General features: G+C 39.2%; 1 protein-coding gene across 1 annotated transcript in view; it reads left to right on the top strand.

The window, feature by feature from the left end:
- LOC149794092 (uncharacterized) overlaps positions 1-16866 on the top strand; it is a 29636-nt gene extending 12770 nt beyond the window's left edge. Inside the window, exons 6-9 of the mRNA XM_089966519.1 lie at positions 2157-2285; positions 11311-11568; positions 12247-12571; positions 16577-16866. Coding sequence (XP_089822645.1) covers positions 2157-2285; positions 11311-11568; positions 12247-12571; positions 16577-16781 — 917 coding nt within the window. The 3' untranslated portion in view covers positions 16782-16866. The remainder of the gene's footprint in view (positions 1-2156; positions 2286-11310; positions 11569-12246; positions 12572-16576) is intronic.
- Positions 16867-19659: the final 2793 nt, after the last annotated feature.

Raw genomic sequence — 19659 nt, 5'->3', positions numbered from 1 at the left:
AGCCTGAGTGCTTTCGAATCTTAATGAGTCTTTTTCAAAGGCAAATAGAAAACAGGCAAGACAAAGAAATAAAACAGAAAAACCGTTGTGTTTGCAAAACTTAGCATGGCTGTTCCTCCAGGAATCAAACCTTTAAATGCATTATGTTTCTACTAGCTTATTTCAACTTGTTGAGGATGCTGGAACATATTAGTACTGACATTGAAATCGATGAGCCATAACGAAATCTGTTATTTTGCGTAAATTTATGTAAGCGCAAATTATATCCCGGAGATTTCATTGCTATAGTAGTAGATATAGGCTACTAATCAAAATTTAGAGAATTATTAGAAGAAAATATGTCGGCTGCGAAATATAATTTTATTTGTGCATGGCTGTCTTTATCTAGTTTTCTTAGCAGACTCATTAAGGGTCGAAATTGTTCAGGCTTGTTAGATACTAGTGTTGCACTATTCGTTGTCAGTTTATTGCATATATATACTACAATTAAATTCCTTGTTTAATAAATTCAAGCATGGATTACACTGCATTCTCGACGTTTTGCAAGATATCAAACGCTGAATTTTGTTGTGGAACAGAACACGTAAGCATAAGCAATTAGAGTAGCTGTTAATATCACTTCTGATACGAAACAGTTGTATTGTTTTACACTTAGGGATGCGTTGCTAAGTACGTGTCCGGTATTGACATTACTACATTTCAAATATATTTATATAGAGTAGATATGTTTGTCCACAATACTTCCATCATCCTAACGTACACCACTTGGCGGCGCTGTATGCAAGCACGAAATTGTTAAGTTCAATGACCCACATTTGTCTCCCTAGATTTCTGTGATCAAGCGGATTTACGTCCCTTCACCATCTTCCTTTCCCCAGAGCCGTGCCTAATTGTTTATTAACTTTGGCAAAGACAGTAAATTTGTCATGACTCTAAATGTTGAGCAAGTAATACACATGGAGCAATCACAGCACTGAATTAATGTCGGAATGCTTCTAAGCTGTATTCCGTTAGCAATATGTATTGCAACTATTGAGACCGATTTTTCTAAGTCGTTAAACGTCCATATGATGTCGGTCCATGTATAAAACCATCCTCTACAGGAATTCCCTGATGTTGATATTCTGCTTTAGCACAGACTGCCCGTCAGTGCTTCAACCAACTTCTCAACCGTGTATGACAGGTAGCTGAAAAGTGTAAATAGAAATCAACAAATCATAGACAAATGCAACTTATATTGTTATGGAATGGTGGGTGGCCATTTTTATGTCTTTGAAATGACTCTACCGGGGTTCGAACCCGTGACCTCACATATCCGAGGCAGACGCTCTAACCACTAGGCCATCGGAGCGTTAACATTATGATGGTAATTATTTGCAATAATCTGGAAACCATAACATTAACATGATGGTATAAAGTCCGTTAAGGCGAATCGAATAATGTCATAAAGTACTAACAATTCAAATTTATTTTGCATATTAATTACAATATATTCTAGGAGATACGCTGATTTTCAAAATTGTACACTATACATAAAAGGTTCAATTGTGTTTATGTACATAAATACCTCAAAGAAAAATAGGAAACCATTTGCAAGGAGATTTAAATTTATGCCGGGAAATGTATATTTAGAGAATATATTGATAAATTCAATTTTCGTTCCATTTATGCATATAATATGTAATGAAGAATAAAGGATGCAAGGAGCTTATTGTCACAAAGAGACCAACATCAAAACAGTTATGTGTTAGAATCATGTTCCACAATCATACGGTACTAAATAAATTATAAGCTTCTGAAACTGTTCCTATATAAAGGAGATGCTTATGTTACGTATGGTCTAAACAACAAGGTGAAAAAGATACGCTTCCATCACACAGTGAAAGACACATAGTTCCACGGCACACACACACACACACTTCTCTGACGATTCGAGGGATAAACACTGCTTCTATATTTTTTCTTTCGTTATAAACTAAATGTGTTTAATTGCGATTCTAAAAAACATTTACCTCGGAATAGTTTGATCGCAAAATTTGTTTGTGGAAAAGAAAACATTTTAGCAAAAAAATCTAATATTACCCACATTTTAAACCTGGTGCCTGCATGAACATTAAAATGTGTTTAATTTTTCAGCAGTTGATTTAATATTTCAGGAGCAAAGCGATGCGATACCTTTTATGAAAACCATTGTCCACTTACGTGTCTTTACGGCCTTCAGGAAAATATCTACATGCATTGCCCGATATGTCAGTGCCGAGAATCGGCTGACTCAGGACAACATAGTAAGTAGAGAATTAACCTTTCTATATTCTCTTCATCTTTAGTTCCAATCAAAGAACCCACACTTGTCAGAGTGAAAGTTGATGGAAACCTCAGTCCCAATCAAAGATCAAACACTTTAAGTGAAAGTTGATGGAAGATTTAGTCCCAATCAAAGATCAAACACTTTAAGTGAAAGTTGATGGAAGATTTAGTCCCAATCAAAGATCAAACACTTTAAGTGAAAGTTGATGGAAGATTTAGTCCCAAACAAGCCACATACACTTCTCAGAGAAACGTTGCTCCCAATCAAGCCACCAACGCTTGTCAGAATGAAAGGTGATGGAATTTTGAATCCCAATCAAACCACCCACACTTGTCAGAATGAAAGGTGATGGAATTTTGAATCCGAATCAAACCACCCACACTTGTCAGAATGAAAGGTGATGGAATTTTGAATCCCAATCAAACCACCCACACTTGTCAGAATGAAATGTGATGGAATTTTGAATCCGAATCAAACCACCCCCACTTGTCAGAATGAAAGGTGATGGAATTTTGAATCCGAATCAAACCACCCACACTTGTCAGAATGAAAGGTGATGGAATTTTGAATCCGAATCAAACCACCCCCACTTGTCAGAATGAAAGGTGATGGAATTTTGAATCCGAATCAAACCACCCACACTTGTCAGAATGAAAGGTGATGGAATTTTGAATCCCAATCAAACCACCAACACTTGTCAGAATGAAAGGTGATGGAATTTTGAATCCCAATCAAACCACCCACACTTGTCAGAATGAAAGGTGATGGAATTTTGAACCCCAATCAAACCACCAACACTTGTCAGAATGAAAGGTGATGGAATTTTGAATCCGAATCAAACCACCCACACTTGTCAGAATGAAAGTTGATGAAAACGTTAGTCCCGATCAAATCATCCACAATTGTCACAGTGAACGTTGATCTAATTGTCAGTCCCAATCAAATCGCCCAATCTGGTCAGAATGAACATTGATGTAAACGTCAGTTCCGATCAAAGGATCCAAACTTCTCAGAATGTTAGTTTGTGGAAAATAAGTTCTATTTCTGAACATCTGATCACAACAGATAGTGAACAAGTATATATCCTATATGGTGAGGTGTCTAGTCATAGTGTTGAATGCATAGATCTGACATATATAGCTATGTGCATCCATGTATGTATACAATATGCAGTTATAGTTTATAAAATTATTAAAATTGTGGTCTGAAGTTTGAGGAGAAATGGACTTTATTTTCTCTCACAAAACTTTCATATCATGTCAAGCATACAGACTAGAAATTGCTAGTGATTGTTTTGTTTTTGGTAAAGACTTGATTCGACGTGAACGTATGACTTGTTGCTTCTTCCGCTAAATTATGTAGATGTTTTAATTCTCTTCTTAAGATAAAATAAATAAATGAAAATTTGAGAAATATAACGGTAACCCTTTCTTCATTTTTGAAAAGACAACATGTTCGCAGTATCTAAGAGAAGGTTGATTATAATAAATTAAACAGCTCTACTCTATGTACTTGTTTCCTACAGAGGTGTCATGTTTCCTAATGCTGAGTTTAATATAATTCCCATGTTTAAATACCCTTACATAATATCAAGGGAAACACATTTAAATTTAATGTTAACATACTTTATCTATCAGCAACTCTATTATTTATAATGCCTGAATGTAAGCACTTATTCAAACCGGTTTTTCACTGGGTTTGCCATTTGGAAGAAAACACGAATAAAAATCATACCATTTAAATTAGTTTATGCAGTCAGTTATTTACCTTGATTCGCGTGCGCTTCTCTCCCCTCCTTTTGTGCTCATCATGTAAAATATATCGTATGTGCCCTCTTTCATGTCGTAAGAGCGACTAATAGCGGTACCCTATACGGCCATGGACGAATCGTGTGATGAAATTACAGTTAAGATGGACCAGAACGTTTTAAAATAGTGCAGAATGTAACTTTGTAGTTTATAAATGTTTGCCTTTTGTGCCTTAATCTTTGTTTTGTATGCCACGGTACCCCAACTAACTTGGTACTTTGTAGCTGTCACATTTGTTCAACCCCAGTTCGTAAGTTGTATATAAACTAAGGTATTTTTACAAGACATGGTTTGATGTCTAAACATTTCCTCAGGCTAGAGTTAATCTCTTACGCAAGGTTACCGTTTCCAGAGAAAAGAACCGACATCTTGAATCGGCACGAGCGTTGGATCGCGTGACTTCCCACCTACGTGTTACAGCTTAGTCCTAAGATCGGCGGAATCAGCGAGAAACCTGTACGTGTTATAAATCCGTCCCCACGTGGACAGACAGCGAGAAGGACATTGTCCGCTAAGTGTGATTGGATCGGGTCAAATCGACACCGAATTGGAATTGGGATAGAGGGTGTGATAACAATTTCGATCCAAATTATAACTTCTAACTAGAAAGTGAAAATTTAGTCTAGCCTAGGAATATTGCTGAGCAATATAGGTTACTCCGATGAAGCCACTCGTAATTTGGCGGTAAAACTTAGAGACAAGATTCAAAGGAGGACAAAGCTTCGTAAAGGAAGCTTTTTGGCGGACAGAACTTCCGGTTCAGTTGAGTCACCAGCAGAGCAGTCGGAGTCGACAAGTCTAGTCGGGGAGAGATTCGAGGAGGAGGAGGAGGAAAAGGAGTCGAGGATAAGAAAGTGGAGAAGGAGGATGAATATAGAGAAGTCGAGGAGGAGAAGGAATTCGGAGAATCGTGAAAAAGAGAAGGAATTATAGGAATAAGAGAGAATAATGCACATATGAGTAGAATACAAGGACAGGTGGAAAGCTATATCACACTACTAAACAAATGACGCAATAGGTTATCACAGTGTCGAACAGAAGGAGAGTACTTGGGAAATCTGAAGCACCTGACTATTTAATTTTTATTTATCTGATATTTGTTGAATTTTACTTTTTTGTATATTCAATCATTTAACCGTCGGCATTGCTGACTGGGGGCTCGGGCTTTACATCTACCTTTGACTAATTTAACTTCCAACCAAAATCGAGCCTGGGCTACAGAAAAACAGTTGATCAAAGAATATCGCGCAATGGGCTCGGAAGATATAGGGTACGAGGGAGATTGCCTAGCAGAGTTCAAAGAGGAGAGAATCAAAGAATGGAGGGCCGAAAATGCAGTCGAAAAAGAGGCCCAGAAGGAACTGGCCAGGATGGCAGAAAAAGCAGCGGACAGAGACACAGAAAGAGCTGGATCTGGCCAAGATAGTAGCGACCGAAAAAGAAAGAAAGCTCGCTCATGATATCAAAATGGATAAATTAAGGGTAGAAGCTAGGGTCACCGATAGAGACGACTCTGTACGAATTCTGGAGGGAGCATACGACTGATTATCGACCACCGAATGATATAGATAAGTATTCCGAGGTTCAACGGCAATGATGAGTTCACTGACGATTTCCTCGTGCAATTTGATAAACTTGCGTCATTCATAAAATTATCAAACAACATTGAGTGAGTAATATCTCAGTCTTTTTGCAAGGTGCAGCTCGCGAAGTGTACAATAACTTAGGAGCAGAAGAATCTGACGACTACATCGCGGGCAAGAAACCCCTTCTTTGCCATTATTGGCTGACCGCCGAAATGTACCGTAAACGTTTTCGGGACACGACAAAAAAGGCAACGGAAACCCACTCACAATTCCATACCCGTGTTCGAGAGTTATTTCAGAAGTGGATAAAGATGGCAGAAGTCGAACAATCGTAAGACGTGCTATGTGAAGTCATACTTAATGAGCATGTCCTGAGTACTTACCATCGCGCATTTGACAGTATCCTTTGCGGAGAGAGAGAGAGAGAGAGAGAGAGAGAGAGAGAGAGAGAGACAAAGGGGGGGGGGGGGGCGGGAAAAGGAGAGAGAGAGAGAGAGAGAGCACTAGACTCTCGAAGCGATCGCCATCATGGCGGAGAGATACGAGCAAGCACACTAGAATAGCGGAGGTTCTGGGGGTATGGACTGACCCCGACCCACTGAGTCGTGCCGTGGGATTGAGGGAGAGCAGGCTGTCCGTAACCGTGAATACAACGAGAAGGTCGGAGAGGGATCTGCAAGTAATGATGCCACTCATAGGCTAGGACAGGCCTCAACCACGAAAACCGGCTTTACAGGATGGCGAGGGCCGCTGATGTGCTATAACTGAAAGAGCCCGACGCATTTAGCACGGGACTGTCTCGAGGGCAGGCAGACCCAGGTCAATGCTGTCGCTAGGAAGGATTGCTTGCGAACTGGAGGCAAAATGTAAACCAGGAAACCTCACGTCCACAAATGTCAACGGAGAAGGCGCCACCCTCTTGTACGACACTGGGTGTAGCATTCTCGCCCTTGTCGACAAGAAGCATGTTAAGCCTGAGGTCTACATGAGGAAGGTTGTTGAGGTACAGTACGTAAAAAGCGCGTGTGATTCGTTGCCAGTGGCTATCATTGACCTCGATTCACCGTACGTGAAGGGGAAAATTGAAGCTGCGTGCTAAGATGTCGTGATGTGTTGCCACAACCGAATCCCGAAAACTGTACACCAACGCCGGTGAATAATATGGGAACCAGGTCCAAAAGTCGACATACGAAACCGATGTCAATGGAAGTTACGTCAACACCGGTCAGTAACGTACTTCCGGCTAATTGAGGAAGCTGCAACGGGAAGACGCAACTCTGTCGCAGTTGCATAAGTACGCTAAAATTCGAACGGAGAAACTCCAAATGGCGAAGTTAAGTTCATAAACAAGAAGGGGATCTTGTATCGTCAAGCCAGGAAAGAACACGAACACTTCAAGCAAGTCGTCGTGCCATAGGAGAAGTTATGGGAAGTGATGAAACTCGCTCATGAAAGTCTCATGGGAGGACACATGAGAATTGCCTAGAGGCGTGATCGTCTTTTAAGGAATTCTACTGGCCAGGGGTCTATGATGTTAAGAGGTTCTGTCTCTCCTGTGGCACGTGCCAGAGAATGACACCAAAAACGGATCATCGACCCGCACCCTTGCAGAGTACACCTCTTATCGATGAACCATTTCGACGCGTTGCAAGAGATTTGATGCGACCCATAAAACTCGCGCCGTCGCAAGTAAATCGGTATATTTTAACGTTCGTAGGTAACGCTACACACACTGTCCAGAGGCTGTCGCATTGCGTAATATTGATTCGGAAACCGTCACTGAAACGCTATTTATGATTTGGTCAAGAGTTGGAGTTCTCGACAAGATCGTAACCGATCAAGAGACACAATTCATGAGCCACGTGATGGCAGTGGTGAACCGACTGATATCGATTAAGCACCTCACAACTACACCGTATCACCCAAAATGTAACGGACTGTTCGAATAGTTTAACGGGACTATGAGAAACACACATAAGAAGCTGTGTGAAGGCTGCCCCAAAGATTTGGATCGGTACATTCTTGCCATGTTTTTCGCATATCGGGAGTACCACAAGCGAGTTTAGAGTTTTCTCCCATTGCACTCTTGTATGAGAGGACCGTACGTGGCCCAACCGCCGTACTGTGACAGCTGTGGACAGACGATCACACTGTCGATGAGGTACGTACTACCTATCAGTACGTCCCGGATTTGCGAAATTAACTGGATAAAGTTTGTTTCCTCGCACAGGAAAACCTCAAGCGAGCAAAGTCTTGTCAGGCGAAGCATTACAGCAAGTTCGGGAAATCAGGCCAGTATGAAGTAGGGGACAAGGTGTTGTTGCTGCTGCCCCAAGAACAGAATAAGCTGAAAATTTTTTGGAGGGTGCTATACGACGTAACCGAAATGGTCGGAGGTCAAACCTATCAGATACGGCTAACGACAAAAGATAAGCTGTGCAATGCCAATCTACTTGAGTGATACAGAGAAAGAGAGACCGTCAACGATTTTGTCCTCGCCACGATTGTCATACATGACGCCGAAGGTGATATGGAAGGTGCGGACACTGTCTCGAGCTGTCCATAAACGAGGGCTGAGACACCATCGGACTTGGAGTGTGACCCAATGTTGACTGCGGAGAAGCGGAAAGATATAGAAACGTTGCTGGCAGGGTATTCCGAAGTGCTTACGGAAATACTCGGGAGAACATCACTTGTCGAGTTCGGGGTTACAGCTGTTGGACGACCGACCAGGGCAGCTTAAACCCTACCCTTTTCCCCATGCGAAACGACAAGTCGTAAGAGAAGAGATCGAACAGATGATTGCTCTGGGAGTAATCGAGTCCGCCGATTATCCGTACAGCGCTCCTGTAGTCTTAGTGCAGAAGAAGGTTGGCACACATCGATTTTGTGTCGACTATCGGAAGCTGAGTCAGGTAACGGAATTTTAAGTCGAGATACTATCTGACACAGAGCATGCTTTCGCTTCTGTCTCGAAAAGCGAAATATTTTTCTAAGTTAGATGTATCCAAGAGCTATTGACAAATTCCTGTAAGGGAGGATGATAGGACAAAGTTTGCTTTTGCTACTCCATATGGGACCTACCAATGGTTATCATGCCGTTCGGAGTTCAGAATGCTCACAGCGTCTTCACTAGAATGATGAGGCAGTTGTTGGAGCCCTTCACAACTTCATGGATGATCTCTTGCTAACCAAATAGACGTAGGATAAGCACCTCACTCTGCTAGCTAACGTTTTGGAGTGGCTACGTTAGGCGGGATTGTCACCTTGAGTTCCGGACGTTGAACTATTTGGGATACACTCTGAGTCAAGGCAAGTCGAAGGTGGATGAGCTGGGAAACATCGCACGCTCCACCACGAAAAATGAGGTGAGGTCTATCCTTGGATTGTCCGGGTATTACCGGAGGTATATGGCCGATTTCAGTGCTATTACAAGACCGTGGTCTGACCTGACCAGGAAACGGGCTCCCAGTAAAGTTATTTGGACGAATGCGTGTGAGTACACTTTCATAATGTTGAAGGATAGGCTGACATAGGACGCTGTTGTCCGTCTACCGGATCCGTACAAAGACCTCGTGCTCCGCACTAACGCATGTGACACGGGTCTGTGAGAAGTACTACTGCAAGAGCACGAGGGGATGCGTTTTTCTGCTGCGTACGGCAATCGGAAACTGGCTGCTGCCGAGAAGAACTGCTCCATATCGGAGAGAGAATTCCTCATAATCGTGTTCGGGATATCATGGTTCGAGCAGTACTTATACGGGCGGGAGTTCATATTGGAGACCGACCACCAACTCATCGCCTATCTCTCGCAAGCGTAATTGTCGAATGACCGCTTGATACGACGGTAGCTGTTCTTACTGCAGTACTAGATGCAGATCACATACGTGAAAGGAACCAAGAACCTAGACGCCGATTTCATGAGCAGGATCGCTGAAATGGCATAGATCGTTCTGTAGATAACCATATGTTGTGTGTATATTCGACACCATACTCAGCGCGTAGCGTCGTTATGATTTTCTTCTTTTATTGCGTGCAGTAACGCACATTTACATTTGGAAGCAGCGTGCGGTGTGTCACGTTTGCTCAGCCACAGTTTGTAAGTCGTGTATAAACTAAGGTATTATTACAAGCCATGGTTTGATGTCTAAACATTTCTACAGGCTAGAGTTATTCTTTTACGCAAGGTTACTGTGACCAGAAAGAAGACCCGACATCTTGAATCGGCACGAGCGTTGGATCGCGTAACTTCCCACCAATCTGTTACAGCTTAGTCCTAAGATCAGAGGATTCCCCGAGAAATCCGTCCCCACGTGTACAGACGTTGACAATGCAATTTTCAACTAAGTTTGATTGTATCGGGTCAAAGCGACACCGAATTGGAATTGGGTGTGATAACACTATCAATCCGAATTATAACTTCTAACTAACAAGGGAAAATTTAGTATCGCCTAGGAATATTGCTGAGCAATATAGGGTTACCCCGAGGTAGCCACTCGTAATTTGGCGGTAAAACTTAGAGACAAGATTCAAAGCAGAGCAATGTTTCGTAAAGGAAGCTTTATGGGGGACAGAACTTTCGGCTCAGTTGAGTCACGAGCCTCTGAGAGCGGAATACGGAAGTGAGACTAGCAGATCAGTCGGAGTCGACAAGTCTAGTCGGGGAGAGAGTCGATGAGGAGAAGGAAAAGGAGTCGAGCAGGAGAAAGTGGAGAAGGAGGTGGAGTAGGGAAGAGGTCGAGAAGGAGAAGGATTTTGGAGAATCGGGAGGAAGAGAAGAATGAATTGGAGGAATAGGAGAGAAGAATACACAGATGAGTAGAATACAACAACCGGTGAAAAGCTATATCATACTACTAATCAAAGGCTGCAATAGGCAATCACAGTGTCGAGCGGAAGGAGAGTACTTGGAAAATGTGAAGCACATGGCTATTGAATTGTTATTAAATTGTTTTTCATTAAATTTCACGTTTTTGTATATTCAATCAGTCAACCGTCGGCATTACTGACTGGGGTCAGAAGCTTTACATCTATCTTTCACTAATATAATTTCCAACAAAAATCGAGCCTGGGTTTGACATCTATAATAATTTTGATAAAATATTGGGAGCATCCCACCCCAACCACAATAACACACAAACCACAGTGGCGTCATAACAAGCCGTCAAACCACAGTATATAGGATTGTGTTGATGTTTGGTTAGGACCTATTGATACATTCTTATTTGTTCATGCCTTTTATGGTATCATTATCTTCACAACCTTCTAGTTTTAGTCTACATAGCTTTATAAATAACGAATACAGTAAGATACATCTCAATCCTGTCAGGCACTTATCCCCATCTTTATCACGCATTCAATAGATACGTGATGAAACGAATTTGAAATAGAAGCATCTAAATATCATATATTTATCTGAATACGATTAGCCGTTTAAAAAGCTCTTTTACGTGTCTGACATTCAATCTATCTTTCAAAAAATATAATTTCAAAGATGTATAATTGACTTGTTAAAAAAGTTTATCAAAAAATCATTAATTCAATATTCTTACATGACGAAAGGTAAGTTTATCGAAAAATGTGTGCTAAGCCTATACTTATCTTTCAGGTTCAGGAAGTAACGTTTTCAACATTAATTCACATCCGCCAGTTCAAATTGATTCTCAGTTCATACCGAAATCAGTAACGACAACTCCGCATGCAGCAAACAATCCAGTAGTGAATGTTCACTCGTTAACGGACGCTACACTGCTCAATATGACATGTAGCTCAAATAAGACTGTTTGCGATTCACGCTGCCAAGCGAAAATATTTGACATCAATTCACAGTCCTACATGTGTTGCATGTGTCCAGACAATCCTGACGGTTTGTATGACTTCAATGAGACGTCAGATTATATCACTACTTTGTGTTTCTTAAGCTATCGCCACTACATTCAACTTTTCTAAAAGTCTCAGTAATCCTCCAATAAACTTCAGATTGACAAAAATAATAAATCAATATAAATTTGTAATTAAATTTCAGAGTACAAAATCGTTTGTTTCCGGTACGGGTAGTGCTTTTCAGATGAATTTAGATTCTAGATATTATGTCTTTCCACATTTGACATAACTTCAACCTTTTTCTACCAAAATGTGCTTTGAACTACAGAGCGAATGTTTTTAATTTAGATTGTCTCTAAGAAGTTTCTCAGCCTTCATATTTTCAATAAAGCTGCGGAAAAAAAATATACTTTAAGAATTAATTAATTTTATTATTTTATATAAGTATATCCATTGTGCTAAAATAATAAACATGGCACATCCTACTATATTCAGTACCTTTTCCATTAGAGTTATGCTTGACACCCTTTAAGTTGTGTTCAGTACGCGTTCCGTCGCAGTTATGCTCAGTTACGTTTCCGTTACAGTTATGGTCAACAATCTTCCCGTTACACATCTGCACATCAAAAGTTTCCGTTACACATATGCTTCTTACCCTTTCCATTACAGTTACGCTCAGCACCGTTTCCGTTAGTCATACTTATTACCCTTTCCATTATAGCTGTTACTTCTCATTCCTCTTTGACGAGCAATTCACAGCCTTCACGGCCTACCATCAAAACCACGACATCTTCACAACCATTAACAAGTAAAACTACGGAAGCTACAGCTTTTCTGTCAACGTCTGTTTTCTCGGCATCAAACAACACGAAAGCTGCTTCTCTGAATGCTACGACAGAAGTTAACTATGCAAATAGGACAGTTTGTTACTTTTGTTCGAGTATTGTGTGCCAGTCAGAAGAGATCGTTCAATGTGATGAAGGCAATAATTTCTGCATGAACAACATTACGCAGTATGAAGACGGCTCGAGAACAATATGGAGAGGGTGCGTATGTCTCAAATGTGCAAATTCTTTCAGAATTGGTCATTACTTATTGGGGCATCTTGTTTTATACTAGGTGGTAAACTTCAGAAACCCAGACTGTGAGCTCTCTGTCTTCAGCAAACAATACCATTTTAACTCGCAAATTTCAAACAAACAATCCATTGCACACCTAACTTGATTTAATGGTTTATTCCACTGATTGTAACAATTACAAATTAAGAAACTGAAGCACCTTACTCCACAACGATACAGCTTTAAAATGAATCTCCATGTTAGTAAATACATTTATTGCATACCATTTTTGAACATTCAAACAATGGGAAATATATTTCTCATTGGCGCCAATCAAGAAAGGGAGTCAGACACTGCTCACCGTTGTCATTTCCGTTGGTCCAACTGTCCGTCTATAATTTTATTTCGCATGCTAGGCTTAACAACGTTTCGATATACTTAATGTCTAATTAACATTTAAATTTCTAACCTAGATTCACATACCCACTGATGCATTGTTTTATTTTCCATCGTTATAGTCGAACTCCATACTACCATTTTGTTAATCATTTATCGATTGCGAAGAAATATACACGGACACATGAATTGCTTTTTGAAATATGAGGATTTGTCAAACATGTCACTGCCCAGACAAATTTTTTTATAAAAAAAGAATCAGAATTGTGTCGTTTATCTATTCTTCATAGTCTTATAGAAACGATCTGGTTGAAAAACTTTTATCCTGTCAATGATTTCCAAGATAGGTTGAGTACTATATAGGTTCTTGTAACTGCAATAGGTTTATGATATATGTCTTGTAATTGTAGCAGGTAGAATAATATAGGTCATTGTAATTGTAATCGGTTGAATGATATAGGTCGTTGTAATGGCACTAGTTTGAGTTATATAGATTCAAGTAAATATAATAGACTGATTAATATAGGTCATTGTAATTGTAATAGGTTGAACAATATAGGTGCTTGTATTTGTAATAGGCTAAATGATAGAAGTCCTTGTAATTCTATTAGGTTGAATAATATCGCTCCTTGTAGTTGCAATAATTTGAATGATATAGGTCATTGTAATTTTAATAGATTGGCTGAAGTATGTAATCGTATTTGTAATAGGCTGGATACTACATAGCTTCTTGTAATTGCAATAGGTTGAATAATATCGGTCCTTTTATTTGTTATAGGTTGAATAATATAGGTCCTTGTAATTGTAATAGGTTGAATAATATCGGTCCTTTTATTTGTTATAGGTTGAATAATATGGATCCTTGTAATTGCAATAGGTTGAATAATATAGGTCCTTGTAATTGCAATAGGTTGAATAATATAGGTCCTTGTAATTGTAATAGGTTGAATAATATAGGTCCTTGTAATTGCAATAGGTTGAATAATATCGGTCCTTGTAATTGCAATAGGTTGAATAATATAGGTCCTTGTAATTGTAATAGGTTGAATAATATAGGTCCTTGTAATTGCAATAGGTTGAATAATATCGGTCCTTTTATTTGTTATAGGTTGAATAATACAGGTCCTTGTAATTGTAATAGGTTAAGAGTTCGACGCTCTATCAACTGAACTACAACTGCATCCCTAGTTCATAGACAAATTTAAGAAGATGATATATTGTCAAAGAGATGTTGGTTTGTTTGGTAACCCTCGTATCCAACCCCGACCTCTGTGGGTACAGGGATAGGAAAACAGTATCTGGTTTGTGTTTGTTTTCCTTGTTTTTCTAGTGGCAGAACCAGGCCCCTTCAGAGGTTGAGAGACATCCAGGCCACTAAAAAGAATTTGAGGCCGTTTACACCCTGGTTATTTTGAAATTTGGAAATGAGTTGAATGCCCCCCCCCCCCCAAAAAAAGCCCATATATTTTACTTTTTAAAGATTTAAAAGACAACTAAGTATACATGAAGAAAAGTTATAATTTTCAGAATTGTTTTTAAAAAAATCTTTTTCTCGAGGAACCCTTAGGGATTATGGCCCAGACCATATGGCACCAGGCCTCATCGTGTCTGATTGATCTAAACACCACAACACATAGTTAGTCCTCTTCGTCGTTGTATGTGTCCGGCCCGAAAATGACAACAACAATTTGCAAACTGTGGTAAAAGAGTAATTTTTTAACATTTGAAATACTTTATATTTAAAGATTTAGTGTCAAGAGTGAATACAAACGTTCTGTAAAATCTGTACTTGGTCAGTTAGTGCTATCACAAGTAGCCTCCCTTCGTTTGTCCTCGTAAAATTTAACGCACACGAGCATACAATCCCTAATAATTTGTCAACAATGCGTTCTGCATTCACTGCTACTAAAATATTCTTATTCTCTCGTTTTCAAGGACCATACCATTCATTTTTTTCTTTTTTGGGGGGCGGGTGGTAGTGGGCGATGGGATTAAGAAAGAATTTTTGCTTTGTTTTATGGTTTAATATCAAATTCATGTTATATCCATTAACCAGTTGAAAAGAATAAGGTATACATTATCTTGAAGTAAAAGTGAGATACAAATATTCCTGCCCGGCTCTAAAGATCCCCTACCCCGCCCCCACCATCCCAAGATTAAATTGTCTACTTCGTTGTCTTGTTGGCATCAAATCGGAAAGTTGGACTATCTGTACATGTGCTTTTCAGAGGATTTGGTTGTTGGAAGGTTCCTTAGATTTGTTTCTTCAAAATAATGTCCGGCTCACAAACAGCCTGAAAATAAAAACAAATATTATTGCTCTCATTTATAGAACAAAGTAACACACAAAATCCATTATATAAAATGAACAATGTATCATGTACTTCAAAAGCAACCACTCCCACATCAATAGAAAATTCTTGCCCGTTCCCCATTACAGTTTTGTGTGTGTGTGTGTGTGTGTGTGTGTGTGTGAGAGAGAGATTTGGACTTTTAACGTAGCTTAAACAATTGTTCAGCCATATCGCTACAATGTCTGCAGTGTGACAGTTTATAGTGATGTCTAGCACTGGGGCATCATGCCGCAGTTATGTAGCATGATGTCCCACCCAGTCGCATTATAGTGACAGCAGGCCAACCAGTCCTAACACTAACCTCTTAATGCTGAGCGCCAAGCGAGGTAGCTGTTAGTACCATTTTGTAAGTCTTTGGTATGACTTGGCCGGGGATCTTACCAACGACCTCCCGTATTCGAGGCGGACGCTCTAACCACTAGGCCACCGGAGTGGTTTCATTTTAGTTATAAATAAACAGTCTATAAAAGCCATAGAAAGAAAGACATGGTTACAAAACTATTCTGGTTAAAACGATAATTAAGCAAAATAAACACACAAAAACTAATTAATTTAGACCTATGTTGTACACTTGTCTTTGGTGTCCGTTTCCTTAGTTTAATATTTTGGTTATAAAATGTTATTCTTTTATTATAAATACAAATATTTCCTCAATATTTTGCTCTGGCTGTGTTTGTTATGTTATGTCTTTCAACTTACCTATGTAGAGCCATGATGAGAAAATGTGTCTAGCAGAGATTTATCTAACAAAGGTCTCCGAGTAAAGTCATCATGATTTATGTTTGGGTGATAGTATTTAATTGTTTCACAGTAACTGAAAGATTATTATTAGTCAGTTAAACCGATTCATTTATGGCGGCTTATCAAGTATAGTTTTTTTTCTCCAAAATAATTGAACAAACTCGATAAAAGCCATGATGTACACTGTTTGTGTGTAATATCTGTAGAATTCAACATTCTGCTACTTTAAAATAAATTCACTTTTTTAAATCAAATTATTTGAAACCAGATACGATTCTTTACAGAAAGAATGCTGCATTTCTGCCTGTGTCCCCTCCAGCACTTGTAAACGAAGCCATTGAATGGTATTATAAAATTAATTTCATCACCAGCCTGGGGAAAATGTCTCTCCATGGGTCTTTTATTTCAGAGTGATTTTTGTTTTTCTTTTGCTCTGTGTCACGAAACATCAATAACCGAGTGGTTTAATTATGTTCACTCTGAGATTGCCTTCTACTTTCAGATGCACAACGAGAGACTTATGTTTTACAAAATGGTGGCTTGAGACATCTGATAAAACAACATGTCTCAGCATGGGCAATGACATAAAGGGCCCTACGCATCATGTTGGCACCTGCCACTTCTGTTGTCAGGGCTCAAGGTGTAACATGCAGGCTCGGATACCGAACGAAAATCTATATGATGGAAGGACTTATTCCCTACCGTAATATCCAAAATTAACATTGGCTATATAAACTAGCGTTATATCCTTTAAATCATCTGAAATAACACAAATAAATAGTTTTTATGTTTCGTTGAATCTTGAGCATTTCCACCTATCTTTTGTGTGTGTGTGTGTGTGTGTGTGTGTGTGCGTGCGCGCGTGTGTGTGTGTGTGTGTGTGTGTGTGTGAGAGAGAGAGAGAGAGATAGAGAAAGAAAGAGAGAGAGAATGCATATATACATACATACATACATACATACATACATACATATTTACATACATACATACATACATACATGCATACATGCGTGCATACATACATACATACATACATACATACATACACACACAGACATATATACATACATACATACATACATGCATACATGCGTGCATACTTACATACATACATACATACACACACAGACAGACATATATACATATATACATACATACATGCATACATGCGTGCATACTTACATACATACATACATACATACACAGACAGACAGACATACATACATACATACATACATACATACATACATACATACATACATACATACATACATACATACATATATACATGGGGCCCCGAGTGGCCGAGTGGTCTAAAGCGCTCTCCGTTACGGATCACTGCCATCTCACCTCTGTCTGCGTGGGTTCGAGTCTAGGATTCAGCCAATGTGGATATGTGAGAAAGCTTGCCAGTAGCTTTTCGAGGGTCGGTGGTTCTTTCCTGGGATTTCCCGGGTTCTTCCTCTACCATTAATACTGGCCGCCATGTATAGCCTATCATGTGCTGAAAAATGGCCTTAAACCCTACAAGAATAACAACAACAACAGACATACATACATGCATACATACATACATACAAACATGCATGCATACATGCGTGCATACATACATACATGCATACATACATACATACATACATACATACATACATACATACACACAAACATGCATGCATACATGCGTGCATACATACATACATACATACATACATACATGCATGCATGCATACTTACATACATACATACATACATACAAACATGCATGCATACATGCATACATACATACATACATGCATACATGCATACATACATACATACATACATGCATACATGCGTGCATACATGCATACATGCATACATACATACATACATACATTTAATCAAAAAGTATTAGGCACGGTATTCGCCATTACACGTTGGCATCTAGTTTCAAAAGCGTAATTTATATAATCTACAGACGAGTCAATAATGTATAGATTACGTGTTGATACTTTATTGTTGATAAAATCATGATGTGATTCACATTTTTAATCAAATTGGATTCACATAATGTTAATGAACGCTCTGGTGGCCTAGTGGTTAGAGCGTCCGCCTCGGATGCGGGAGGTCGTGGGACCCCGACCGAGTCATACCAGAGACTTACAAAAATGGTACTAACAGCTGCCTCGTTTGGCGTTCAGCTTAAGAGGTTAGTGTTAGGACTGGTCTGTCTGGTGTCAGGATAATGTGACTGGGTGGCACATCATGCTACATGTCTGCCTGAGTGCTAGACATCACTATAAACTGCCACATTGCAGACATCGTAGCGATATGACTGAAAAATTGTTAAAGTTACGTAAAAAATCAAAATCACACCACACATCACATAATGTTAATGTTTCTCAACATAGAGACCATTTTGTCTCTTCAACTTTACGGCACACGGACGTACAAGTGTTCGTTTTTGACATCTAAACCAGCGTGTGCAACCCTACGGTCACATCTGGCTGTCGACCTTATATTGTCCGATAACATTTATATTGTATGTTATCTGGCCCACGCCCAAGTTGCACATGTATAATCTGAAACTTTTGCTGGCGGATGGTTTTCTGATTGCAGTTATTCAGGTTTTTAACCAAGCATATATTTTTTTTTCCTTTTCATAGTCATAGTAGGTTAGGATTGTAAGTACTATTTACGCCATACGCATTGCTTGATCTGACATCGCAAAACAATCAGTCAAGATATATATATATATATATATATATATATATATATATATATATATATATATATATATATATATATGTGTGTGTGTGTGTGTGTGTGTGTGTGTGTGTGTGTGTGTGTGTGTGTGTGAATCATGTACATTTAGAGTTTAGATAGGCAAACTGTACGAACAGCTTGTGTGATGTCAGTTTAAGTCGTGTCAATTCGTATGAATTATACAATACAGTCATACTGTAAGATTCAATTGCTTGGGCTTCTTCCATCAGTGAACACACACACACACACACACACACACACACACACACACACACACACACACACACACACGTGTTGAAAGGATGGAAAGTGTTTGCAAAGAATAATGATATCAGCCGAGGAATTTCCACACGTAGCCTACATGTCCTACATGCCAAGATATGCCTTGAAAATGCACTTGTTAGACAGACAAAGATAAGGTTTCGTATATGAAACTCGCAGCAAGTACTCCAGATGGTCCCAGAGCAAAGGATAGATAAAACATCACGATTGCGTGATTCTTATAGAACTAGTCAGATAAATACTAGAAAGACCGACCCCTTGAGCGACTAAACGTAATTGTTGACTCTCCATTTTACTGTGCCATGATTTTTTCCTTCAAGTATTTATCATATCGCATGGAGGTGGCATTATGCTGGGTGTAATTATTAGTACTGAAATATACAAACATGTGGTTAAATATGTTTTGTTTTTACAACTGTGTTATCTAGTTTTCATACGCACAAACACAACTTTCTGATAAAACCATGCTTTTGTCCTTAAGCAATCTTTAAATTAAGTATAACTGTATCATATAATATGGCAGTGCCTTTGAAGAAAGCCAATAGATTCTTTCATTTT

Source organism: Sinohyriopsis cumingii, chromosome 8 (genome assembly GCF_028554795.1).
Source record: "Sinohyriopsis cumingii isolate HCF-2022 chromosome 8, ASM2855479v2, whole genome shotgun sequence".
Taxonomy (NCBI): Eukaryota; Metazoa; Mollusca; class Bivalvia; order Unionida; family Unionidae; genus Sinohyriopsis; species Sinohyriopsis cumingii.
This window is presented reverse-complemented; position numbering and strand designations above follow the sequence as displayed.